Genomic DNA, 13,108 nt, shown 5'->3' with positions numbered 1-13,108 from the left:
CAATACGTAGATCCTTTTTTTGGGGAGGGAACTCTAGCAACAGGAAAGTGCCTTGGATTGCTTTGGAAACTGTCAATGCTCCAGTTGCATCGGGTAGGGTAATTTATCTGAAAAAAACCTATCACTTCTATCGAAGTGGCGGTGGCGTTTTCGAGATGACCCCAACAGCCTTTGGGGGAAGGTCATCACTGCCATACACTCAAACAATCGTAATTGCACCCCTCTCCCTGTTAAGAATAATGTTATAGGGACCTGGAAAACAATAGCAAGTCTAAATATATTTATTCGAATTTAGATAACACGATATACTTAACAAAAAGAAAAAGATTATAGTATAATTGTGGGTTGGTTTGATGATTTGTAAAGTTCATTAATCGAAAATGTTAGAAAAACAATTACAGTCATATATGTTTCATCTCAAACTCTCCACATACTGCCTAATTGCATGTCACTGTGGTGTGACTGTAATTTCTATGAATTTCTAATAATAATAATAATAATAAAAAATTTTTTGAACGGCAAAAATAATAATAATAATAATACTCATTCAATATATATAGTGAAAAGCCACATGAGACATTGTACAAGCTAGCTAGGAGGTGCATGATATATGTAAGTATCATATATATATAGTGAAGAATTGCGAATGGGTCTCGAATGCCAACTTCGTATGATCTTCACATCTGGTCTTCGTTTCTTAAAAGATCGAAATCCTCTGATTCCAATGTAACGGGTTGCCAAGTATATCAAGGTTAAGCAGCTGCGATTGACTTCCATCTGAGAAACGTAATCCTACCACAACCTGATAAGTTCCACTCTTGTAACAACGGACAACCTTTTGAGATGTTGATTATATCTGCATCCGTGACTAGGTTGCAACACTATATAACCAATTTGCCAAAACTCTACAAATACCAACACTATATAACCAATTCTCTTTCCCATTAAAAATACCACTTGAGTGTCCGGGTTGGAAAAAACTTTCCAGACTAAGCCGATTGAAAGTATATAGTGTCATAATGTACTTCCAAATATTTAGCAATTTTGGAAATATTAGCGACTAAGTTTATGCATGACTTTCAATCACACTTTCTTATCACATACCTCTAATGTGCCCATACCACCTCATTCCAATGGTGAACATGGCCTCACTTACAGCACATAACAATATGTTACGGTCACTATAGTCATCAAACCCTGAAATGCCGAAAAGTATGGTTCGGTTCTAGACCATGCATGTAACATCTAAAACTTGCAATTGATAGTATGGTTCCAAATGAAACCAATAGTATGGATCTTTAACCTTGAAGTAATCACTTGTTGAAAAAAGTAATCACTATGTTTGGTAACAAGTATAACTTTTTTCTTTTTTAATCTTACTTGTAAACTACACGAGTGCCTAGGATGCAATCTAGGAGTTCGGGAACCCCCCCAATAATACAGTATCACAAATGTGAGAAACAAAACTCGAACCCATGTGAATTTCTTAAGGTTAAAGACCTTATCAATGAGTCATCAACCCGATCAAGAGTAAGTGGTAAAAAGTATACAACCGGGTGAATACAAATGCAGATCGAAAACTTGATAACTAATTAACATCATCAATACGTACCCAAGTATATATTAAACATTTGTAAACAGAAGAGTTTGATGATGGAAAACAATAATTTCATAAATATAATTCAAGATGATCATACCATTGAAAAGCCGCATGAGACATTTTTCATATATATATATATATATATATATATCAAGCTAGCTAGGAGGTGCGCGCATGAACTTGATTTTTCGTTTAATAAATACCATAAACCTGATAACATCATCAAGGAGGTGCATGATCGAGTATGATCATATATATCGTTTGGTATTTTTTAAACGAAAGCCACGGGGATATTTTTCATCTATGATCTTCACATCTGGTCTTTGTTTCTTAAAAGATCGAAGTCCTCTGATTCCGATGAATGCGGTTGCCAAGTATATCACGGTTAAGCAGCTGCTGCAACCCTTACCCAAAGCTAGCAACGATTCGTCTCTAAATCCTTTGCAATATTCGACGTGAAGTGTTTCCAGATTTCAACAACGTGATGCGATTGACTTCCATCCGAGAAGCGTAATCAAATTACAACCCGATAAGTTCCACTCTTGTAACAACGGGCAACCTTTTGAGATGTTGATTACATCGGCATCCGTGACAGGGGAGCACAACATGAGATTGAGGACTTTAAGAGTTGCTGGAAATCCAAAAGCAAGGCTTGCGGCTTGATGTCTGTACCAAGGAAAAGAAACATCTAGATACTCGAGAGAACAACCTCCTCCTCCGCTTCTTCTTACAAGTACTCCAGAAACAAGCGTGGCATCAAACGCGCACTCTCCAGCATGTAAAGCAACCAACGTTGGAGGTAACCCAAGGATGCTTGCACCCGCAATTTTATGGCATTGAGTGATTCTGAGTGCTCTAAGTTGATGACAGTTGCGGGTGAGGTGAGAAATCCCAAGGTCAGTTATTTGAGAGCACCCAAGAATATCCACCCATTTGAGGGAACGCCCCAATTTGGTCGCCAAATGATTGATTCCTTCATCGGTAACACAAGAGTAATGAAGACGGATAGTAGACAGGCTAGGACAACTAGAAGCAACGGATGCAACCACAGCGTCGTTTATAATCGAACTGTAAGAACGATCGACTAAGTCAAAGTGGGAGAAATCGAAACAATTAGAAAGATCAAGAGAGCGCAGGCGAGAACCGTGTATTGGCAATTTATTGGTTATGATCAAATTTGAAAAGTCACGACAACCGGTGGACACACCCAGATATTGTAACCGGGTAAAACGGTTTAGCAATTTAGCAATCATAGAGGATGATATTTCACATTTATCACTAGTTCTCAAGCATCTACGACTTGAATTTTGGACATCAAGAAAACGGTGACATGTCAAGCCAAAGGAATCACGATCGGCTTTGGTTTTTAATTTTCCAAAAACCAGAAACAAACAATCATCGGGAAGCATGCTTATCATACAAATCCCCCTCCTCCTCTTACAGTAATCATCCATGTATATTTTACGTGTAGTATTAAAATTTTCGAATACCTTGATCACCACGACGTACGATGTTGTCCCCGCTCTGGACTGATCGACTTTCACAAAAACCTACTTTCAGGGCTTCCCATTGTATTTGTATTTATACCCGAATATAGAGAATGACTTTTATTAGAGTCGGTTTTTCTAATCACAGCAAATACTTTCTAAATAATTAATTACCATATACATTTGCTTATTATATATATGCAAACTAGTCTTTGGTAAAAGGTATAATAATAATTAATAATAACATTTAGAGTTAAGTTACCAAAGTTTGCTAAGCTTCCCAACAAAAAGTGGGATTGTGGAGTAGATGTTGAAGGGAGAACACAGAAAACAAAGTTGTCCAAGTTACGTTGTGAAAGAAGTATGCACTTAAATTGTTGTTGTCGGAATACAATACCTGCCTGGAGATGATTTTGCAATTTGCTAAAGACAAGAAGTAAACTTTGCTAAGTTATCATCCATCTCCTACTTTATTGTGGGGCTGTTTTTTGTTTTCCTGAAGTCATTTAGTATTTTCATGTAATGGACACATGTTTTTCTTGTCTTCATGAGTAGATATGTGTCGATTCGCAAAAAACATATTATGTTATTATTATTTCCTCACCGTTAGTACACATTAAATATGGAAATATAGCAACCATGTTATTGTGCGCCTGTTATTTTTATGTTTTCCTTAAGTCATCTAGTATATTCATGTTTCCTTAACAAAAGTATATTCTTGTTTCCTTCACAGTTAGTACGCATGTTTTTTTCTTGCCGATTGTACACATGTTTCCTTTACAAAAGTTTTTTGGTAAACAACATCCGGATCTGGACATATGTTTTTTCTTAGGTACATGTTCACCGTACATTCATGTCTTTCTGAACACATTTTTGACTTTGCAAACATATGTTTATTGGGTTCGTATGCATCATGTCAGGTGCGGACATGGAGGGCTCATGCTGTTTTTGACATGGGCTGTATTGGATGGTAGCAATTGCTATGTGCCTATGCTCTTTGTTGTACTTGCCGTTTTTTTTTGTATCATTATTTATATTTGGCATTTGTATATTTACTATGGTGATATTTATAGTTTGGGTTTTTATTGAGAATTAAACATGTTTGTAGCACTTTAAAAATCAGTGTTGTAAAATGATTAGATTTTAGTGAGATATGGACATAGTGTGTACGTATTTGTGTTCAATTTGATTAAAGTAAATGCAAATGGTTGAAATAATAGTAAAGGGAACACAAACATTGGGATTTTTAAATACACGTGTATATTGTCAAAGTAGCAGTTATAATAAATATCAGAGTATCATGAAACAAAATCAAAAGCTGAAACAAAAATCAAGAGTATGAAATAGACGTGAATAAAATGGAAGCATCTCGGAAGTTGTTTTAGTTTAACAAGATTATAACTAAGAATTAAACAAAATTCGTGAACTTAAAAATAAAACCAAAATAGCATGAAAGCAGGTGTGAATGAAAGTTACATGACGAATTCACATGTGTGCCTTACCCTTGTTTTGCCCTCTTTGTTGCAGCCCAGGCTTCAGCTTCATCTCTTTTGTTGACTTCACAGTTACGTATGTCGTGATTGTCTTGAACCTCTTTACAATATGTGCACTTGTGCATCAGGCATTTACGTTTATTGACATGCTTCTCATCTGGACCGATAAATCTTTTGCCACTATTGCTTCCCGAACCTTTGGTGTTGCTTCCTGAACCTTTGGTGTTAACATCTTTGGGAGCAAACACGTCACATAAATTCTTGGGTACGGTTACCCTAAGCATGTGAATTTAAGCAAATGAGATGACTTAGAATTAAAAAAAACTAGCAAACACCTCAAACCATTTGGACGGAAAATGGCTGATTAAGTTTCTACTTTTAATTAGGGGGTCTTTTAGTCCTATGATATATTAAAACAAGTTTTGGCTCAAATACATGTGTATGATAACGACTTATAAGAAAAACCCAAACTCAATAAAAATATTTGTATATAATTATAACAAATTCTTATAAACACATATGTATCTAACCTAAAATTTTCAATAGGTTCAGGGGATATGATATATCAATCTTAAGCGTTCAAAAACAACAGGAAGAAAAAAAAAACATGTGTCCAGATGATGATATCGATGAAAATTCTGTAAACCTAGTCTCGTACATAACTAATGAGAAATGCCAAACACTCAAATATCTTATTATCTGATTATGATTTGGTTCAAATAGCAAATACACATCCTATTATCCTTTTCATCATAGCCGATGACTTGGTTCAGACTATTCAATACCACATATAATTTAATTAAGCATATCCAAACACTCCCTAATGTTTACCTTTCCTTACCTATAGTCATCTACATCATCGATATCATTATTTGGAAAGCGTGCAAAATGATAATATACTAAATCATTATAGTAAATATGAATGAATACGGCTTAAAAACAAATATAAAGAATATTTAAAATTAGCAAAAACCTTCAATTATCTCATGGCTTTGAACACCAACAATTGATTCATACATTGAATCGAAGCAATCATCTTCTTCCCTATGAATTATGATATCATTATTATTTTAATCCATTTTGACTTTTTTTATTTATTTAAGAATACCGAAAATAAAACATCTGATAAATCGTGTAGGTGAATTAATGAAATCATGGATATCAAAGAGGGGAAATCTTGTAACTCGTGGGAACTAGAAGAGAGATTCAATGGATGAAGGGGTGAGCGATTCAGGGGGAGAAATAATGGGAGTTGATGTTTATTTATTTTTTTGTAAATTACCAACTTATTTATCAAATTACCATTCTATCCCTATGACATTTAACTAAAATTTGGTTCTCACGGTTCTCGACCTCTTCTTGGTTCTCATTACTATATATATATATATATAAATATAAATTATGTGTGTAAAAATTTATATTTAATCAAATAGTATATGTGTATCTAAAAAAATCAAATATAAAGCATAATTTGAAGTTATAGCTAAAAGCAAATGTTATCAAGATTACATAAATAACTAAAATGTCAGCTTTGCTTATACTACATAAACAAATCAGATCGATAAATAAATTATCATTCTTGAAAAAAATCTTATACGATTATACATGAAAAAATGTCACTTTTAAACATATATAATAAAATGAATATCAAAAACTTAAAACACAATCAAAATATATATAGGAATAAACTTTACCTGAATTATAACCATAATTGTTTTATAGCCGGTTTTACTTTTCATAATATATAGTTTTTTGTACGAAAATAATGATTACAATATTTAGATATTAGATAATTGCTAAAATTTAAGAAAAAATCATATTAAAAAAATTAACTTGTTTTAGTAGATTTATACCAAAATAATAAGCGGTAGAAAAAATATTTTTAATGATTATAAAATGTAATAGATTGGACTTTAGATAATTTGTTAATAATAAAGTTTATTATTAAAAAGATAAAGATGAAAATAGAAAAAAATATTTCTTAGTTAATTTATAAGGGGTGCAAGTGTTATAAGGGAAAAATATAACTTCAAAGGGTTATAAAGGGTGTCAAGTGTACCCTCAACCTCATCTTTTAGTTATATTAAAATTTTAGTTTTGTTTATACTACATAAACAAATCAGATCAATAAATAAATTATCATTTTTGAAAAAAAAAACCTTATACGATTATACATGAAAGAATGTCACTTTCATACATATATAATAAAATGAATATCAAAAATTTAAAACACAATCGAAATATATATAAGAATAAACTTTATCTGAATTATAATCATAATCGTTTTATAGCCGGATTTTACTTTTCACAATATATAGTTTTTTGTACGAAAAAAATGATTACAATATTTAGATATTAGATAATTACTAAAATTTTAAAAAAATTCATATATTAAAAGAATGAACTTGTTTTAGTAGATTTATACAAAAATAATATTGATAGTGATTTTACAGATATAAAACAAAAAAGAATTCAAGCAATAGAGAAAATAATTTTAGTGATTATAAAATGTAATAGTTAGACTTTTGATAATTTGTTAATAATAAAGTTTACTTTTGAAAAGATAAAGATTGAAATAGAGAAAACAATTTTAGCTTATTTATAAGAGGTGTAAAGTGTTATAAAGGAAAAATATAATTTCAAGATTATAAGGGGTGTCAAACGTACCCCAACCTTATGTTTTAGTTATATGAGATATAGAGAGAGAATGTTAAGCAAATTAAGGTAACATTAAAAAATTTGTGAAACTACGATGTGTTTGATTTTAGACATCTATGACTTTATTTAAGGGTATTTTTGTAAAATAACAAAGTAAATCTTGTATTTTGGTTTTCACATTTTGTTAAGGTATGAGTTGCTTTTTTTATATTGGCGTTTTATGATCAGATAAACGCAAATAATTGATTTTTATTGATGTTTAGCCAAATGCCTAAAACAGATTATTTACGAATTTAAAACGAAATAATTTAAGAATCACTTTCCAAAAGCAACCTCGAACAACCTCTAAGTATCATATTATTGTTGTTATACATTCCTCGTGTCACATTGATGGCTTGTACAATGACCGTAAAACCTTTAATACTATGAATATAAAATCTAAAAGAATAATGGTATTTATATCGCTTTCATCAAATGATAATACTCATTCTTATCATTAAATACACTATAAGCATATATATCTTCATATCTCCAACCATGTAGTGTACTCGAAAACGACTTTCATTGCTACTGAACTAAAAAAGGGACCATATTGTAACCACATGAACTAATCTTACAATTAACTCTAAAAATAAATAAAAATTAAGATGTTACTAGAATCTATCTTTTTTTTATTATTATTTTCTTTTCTTAAAGGTGTAGACTACTCGCAAAAGAGGGTTTAACATTCATTGTCTTGTTTGGGCCCGCATTAGAGAAAACTTCCTGAGAATGAGAAATGATTAATCCTCTAACTAAATAGCTTAAAAATTCTCTTAACCATGAGATGATGACATGTGTAAAAATCATGGGACAAAATTAAAAAAGTGAATTAGTGGATAACATGTAACATTTTTAATGTTTTAAGAGGATTTTTAGATTAAGATCCTCTAAAGTTAGATCAACTTCATAGGTGAAGTTGAACAACTTTGAACCTTTAGATTGAAATAAAAGTTTAAGGTGCTGTTTGGTAGGAGAGAATCAAAGAGGATGAAAATGTAATAGAGAATAGAAAAGGAGAGAATGAGAATTAACATGGAAATGTGTAGTTCATTATCTTGTTTGGTGTGAACAGAGAATCGAACTTGAGAAATATAACAGAGAATGATTCTCTTGTTTGTTATGTCAAGTGAATGGATTAATTTTTTTTTTTAAAAAAATTATTTTGTAGAAATTTAACACTTTTACTATCTCAAAATATCCATTATACATGATACTATGATAGTATGCTACGACGACATAATATTTCAACTTTTTGATAAATGTTCGATAAAAAAAGAAGAAAAAAGAGACAAAATACCATATAACAAGATAAACCTATACATAACTTCACCCATATATTAGTGTATAGACCAACAAAACATTAACACAAGTAGCCAAAATGTGACCAACAAAACAAGCAATAAACCAACAACAAAAACTATCTGCTCTAGAAAATTAAAAACAACAAACACAAGTAAGAAATGAGTTATATGAAGCCAAACAATTATTTCACAGCAAAAAAAAAAAAACAAACTAATACCAACATTGTTCCATTTGATGATGCTTGGTCAACCACAAAATACATAGTCATATAGTACGAAAGCACATCTAGATAACATGAAGATCCCTACATTACTTATATTACTTACAACTATACATTATATATAGCCAAAAAAATTATATAGTTACTAGAGAAATAAACCCCGTTAAGTTAAAAAAAAACTAGTTCAAAAGAAGCATCCATAACACATTAACCTAGTCAAGAGGCCCATCCCCGAGCATCTGAATATAGGTAATCCTATCTCCTTCAGAAGACCTAAGAAATATACGAGCTTTACTTGCATTACGACCGATAACATGCATCCCCCTAAGACGTTGATGTGTAGTAATGCCTTGTAAGTTTTGTATCTCGGTAATAACATCGTCCAATATATCATTAGCAATATCTTGATTAGCTTGATCAGCACTAGCAACAAGTTTGTCACCCAACATACCTAAAGAGTGTTCCATTCTTTCTGTCAAGTTACTCGAACATTCCTTAAAAGTTTCACCAAAGTCGTCACTTTTGCTTCTTTTTCGCTTACTACCGGTGCTACTTGGATCTCCACCAGACATGGGAACTTCCAAATCAACTGCAGTGGGAGTCTCTTATGCCTCATCTCCAATATCTTCATCTCCAAGATCCTCAGCACGAGATCCCGTAGCTCTATCTTTGCCAAAGATGCTACAAAGTTTCTCATAGAATGGTAAAGGCTTGCCTCGAAAATAAGCAGCAGTTTTGTGGTACTACAAGAAATTAATAAATTTCTATTATTAACTATAATAACCCGTGAAATTAGTATAATAATATAATGTTATTTATAAAATAAGTGACAAAAAAAATAAAAGAATAGAGAGGAAGGAGTGATCAGCTCTGGTCTATTAATCATGTATTCTCAATAATCTTAGTTTTAGTTTCGTATATGAATAACCGGGAACAGTACTGGTAATGGTTATAAATCATAGTTTGGGGTTTCAAATAAACATCAGATCACTTTCTGTTATAATCAGAGTAGTTGACAAGCCGAGTATACTAGTCTTGTGATATATATTTAGCTATCGTAAGGGAGGTTAATCTGGTAGTAATATGTATAATAATGTTAGACTTACTATACCATGAAATCGGTTGAGCCAATTTGAGTCGACTTGAGGACTGTCCAAATGGGTCATTAGGTACAGGTACAATGTGGGTAAAGAAGTGACTGCAGGAAATTCTAAGAGTGTCTAAATATGTTCCTTCAATCAGTAGGTTAAATGATACATGACTCATGATTTCTAATTTCTTAGCTACATATAATATACATTCTGTTATAGTAGTTAGTGACTGCAGGAAACTCCAAGTAGGTTGTACAAGTCTCACCTATTTTATAGAGCTACTGATGTGTCATATATATGTATATATGTATGAGAGTGGCTGTAAATGCTACCTTTTAAACTAGCTCGTTAAGTAAATTTAACTAAAATAGGATTGTTATGAATGAGTTTTTGGGTCGTATATGCATCAGTAGCTCTAATGTTCTGGATCAGGTTATAATATAACCTGATGGTCACCTTATATATACAAACTTATGTACTGGATCAGTATATAACATGATAGTTTTCTTATACCTCTAACGTGGGTCGGCTAGTTGAGTCTAAGGAATTATAGGAAGGAGAGTTACAGCAAGGTATACCTTGATATATTCATCCCAGACTTGGTCTTCCGCATCAATACAACATGTTTTGGAATTCCAACCGAAGCCACTTGTGTTGGTGCCGACTAACATGTCGTGCACAGTGCTGAAATTTGACTTCAACGTCTTCATCCTTGACTTAATATGAGGGTCTGCCTTTAATCCCGCATTAGGAAGAGATACATCCAACAGGCTTTGTACAGCTTTAAGATATCCCGGCTTGAAGCCATTATCAGCCCCTGAATACTTTCCAGATACATGTAACTCCATAAGTGCATCAATCAGCTTTGCATCTTCCTCTACTGTCCAAGGTCTTTTGTTCCTTCCAGCACCTTTAACTATAGTTTGTTCAGCCATGCCTACATTACAAAAAAAGGGTACAACAAGTATCTAAAGAAGATCTACTTTCAAAAAAGGTTGCACCATATATGATCATATTAACCAGCAAAGAATAGTATAGATTTACAAAAGATTCTAGTTTAGCCAAAATGCATACATCATTACATATATATTAACTACTAAAACACATAAACCAGCAAGGAATAGCTTAGATATACAAAAGATTATCATCTAAGACGTGAATCTATTGAGCTAAATGAGCACGTCTTGCATTCCACTCGTTAAACATCTCATTAGCAAGATTATCTCTGTGATCACTCCATGCGTGTGTAGTCTCGACTGTGCTAATAACATCATCGTGAGTTTTTGCTGGTTCTACATGATTGCTTGGTACTTCACAATCAGCAGGGTCCTCATCCATGGTTGTACGAATAAAATTGTGCATCAAACAACAAGCGATGATTATTCATGGCATAGAGTCTATCGGATGGAAATGACAATCACGCAAAATTTTCCATCTATTCTTAATCATCCCAAAACATCTTTCGATTACATTTCTTGCCGACGCGTGTCGCATATTATATAATTCTTTCGCTGTAGTAGGTGGACGATTCCAATCATTAAGATGATATCTTTGACCCCTGTAAGGACTTAAAAAACCATTTCCATTCATATAACCGGCATCACAAAGGTAATAGGTTCCTTCTGTGACTTTAAGACCGTTTGGTCTACTAATAGCATCTCGAAGCACTCGACTATCCGCTGCAGAACCCTCCCATCCCGCCAAGACGTATGTAAACAGAAGGCCTCTTGTACAAACACCAAGTACATTAGTACATATTTCACCCTTTCGTGTTCGATAAGGTTTTCTATCAGCAGCAGGTACCTTAACTTGTATATATGTTCCATCTAATGCTCCTAGGCAACCCTTCACATATAAATTATATATATATTAGTACGTAGATAACTCAATATTGTTATTAAAACGTGATTATAGTTAACTAACCTTAAACCATTTCCACCTTTCATCTAATTCATCGTTTGGTACTGGCACTGGCGTTTTGTAGAACTCTTTATGTAGTCGACAAACCGCATTTAAGACAATATGGAAATATCGACTTATAGTTTCACCGGACCTTTCAAACCTATTGATAATAATCCTATTTTTTTCATTATGCGCAAGTGTGTGTAAGAACATAGCAACTTGTTCATCCACTTTTATGTTTTTACTATTACTTAATCCCCCTCTACTTTCAAGAATTCCACAAAGCTTTCTAAAGGCGTATATATTCATTCTTATATTTGTGATACTCGTTGTATCGCTTTGATATACCATCTTTCTCATATTTTTATCTCTATCGTAATAACTAACAAAGTACCTCTCACGCAATGTTCTTGACTCTATGATGTGATTCATGGCATGAGCACACTGAAGAAACCAACGAGCAACAAAATACATAACTTGAGTTGTTCCTAATGCAGCGAGTATAACAGAGTGTCTAGTTCGGACTTTCCGTTGAGACAATGGCATTCTTGTCATCTAGAGATTATTCAAGTTTAATAAGATATATATACATATGTATTAACGGGTGCTACTACTAAACATCAAGCTGGGAGCAAACAGAAACAACTCACATCAGTACTTATGCAAGAACATATATATCAATTGAGGGAATAATATGATAATTTCCTCGAGTTGTAAAACTATATACGGTCACCTCAAAATAAAAATATCATTCCTTGTGGATAACCAACTTAGTGGGCTTCTAAAACAAGTTTCCAGCGTAGAGATCACTTGTAATGAAAAACATTATCTAAATGCTCAATATTAGGCGAGAAGATATGAAAATCATTAAACATATATTAATACAAGTAGTAATTATATAAACCACCACATATAATAGCAATTTGAACACAAAAAAAATATAAATATGCATTGAAAATTAATAATTGAAAAGAATATATTAATTAGGTTTTCTTAGGGTTTGAGATTTCAGATTAAAATAAAATAGAGAAAAAATAAGCAAAAAATTACTATAGTTGTGGATGAAAGCAATCATAAGACTGATGAAGAAAAGAAACTCACCAGGGGTTATAGATTGTGTTATGAAGATGCTGATATGGGGTTATAGATTGTGTTATGAAGAGGGTGATATTTTTTTTTAGATATATATCCCTTTTATTGAATTCACATTAGAAAAGGAGAAGAGAATCAGGCTTTGTAAACTATCTATTCTCCCTGTTTCTTTATTTTTTGTAAGGAAAGGAAAACAGAGAAAGAGAAAGCTACAGTATACT

At 32.5% G+C, this 13,108-nt stretch overlaps 3 protein-coding genes across 3 annotated transcripts; all 3 read right to left on the bottom strand.

Annotated features, from left to right (window-relative positions):
• Positions 1-2,073: 2,073 nt before the first annotated feature.
• LOC122609453 (F-box/LRR-repeat protein 12-like) lies at positions 2,074-3,054 on the bottom strand. The gene has a single exon (XM_043782497.1). It carries the CDS (start codon positions 3,052-3,054, stop codon positions 2,074-2,076), a length of 981 nt encoding a protein of 326 aa, XP_043638432.1.
• Positions 3,055-9,407: 6,353 nt separating this feature from the next.
• On the bottom strand, positions 9,408-10,828 carry LOC122609452. Its single transcript, XM_043782495.1, has 2 exons — positions 10,472-10,828; positions 9,408-9,545 (listed from the first exon to the last, which is right to left on the bottom strand). The coding sequence occupies exons 1-2, from the start codon at positions 10,826-10,828 to the stop codon at positions 9,408-9,410; spliced, it is 495 nt and encodes a 164-aa protein (XP_043638430.1).
• A 448-nt stretch (positions 10,829-11,276) lies between these two features.
• Positions 11,277-12,341, bottom strand: LOC122609451 (protein ALP1-like). The gene is made up of 2 exons (XM_043782494.1): positions 11,817-12,341; positions 11,277-11,738 (listed from the first exon to the last, which is right to left on the bottom strand). The coding sequence occupies exons 1-2, from the start codon at positions 12,339-12,341 to the stop codon at positions 11,277-11,279; spliced, it is 987 nt and encodes a 328-aa protein (XP_043638429.1).
• Positions 12,342-13,108: the final 767 nt, after the last annotated feature.

This window comes from Erigeron canadensis, chromosome 7 (assembly GCF_010389155.1).
Source record: "Erigeron canadensis isolate Cc75 chromosome 7, C_canadensis_v1, whole genome shotgun sequence".
NCBI lineage: Eukaryota > Viridiplantae > Streptophyta > Magnoliopsida > Asterales > Asteraceae > Erigeron > Erigeron canadensis.
This window is presented reverse-complemented; position numbering and strand designations above follow the sequence as displayed.

Coding starts and splice junctions, on each gene's coding strand:
- LOC122609453 (XM_043782497.1), bottom strand. CDS start 3,054: ATGGATGATTACTGTAAGAGGAGGAGGGGGATTTGTATGATAAGCATG.
- LOC122609452 (XM_043782495.1), bottom strand. CDS start 10,828: ATGGCTGAACAAACTATAGTTAAAGGTGCTGGAAGGAACAAAAGACCT. Junction 9,546..10,471: donor TCTGGGATGAATATATCAAG/GTATACCTTGCT, acceptor AATTTCTTGTAG/TACCACAAAACTGCTGCTTA.
- LOC122609451 (XM_043782494.1), bottom strand. CDS start 12,341: ATGCCATTGTCTCAACGGAAAGTCCGAACTAGACACTCTGTTATACTC. Junction 11,739..11,816: donor AAAGGTGGAAATGGTTTAAG/GTTAGTTAACTA, acceptor TTATATGTGAAG/GGTTGCCTAGGAGCATTAGA.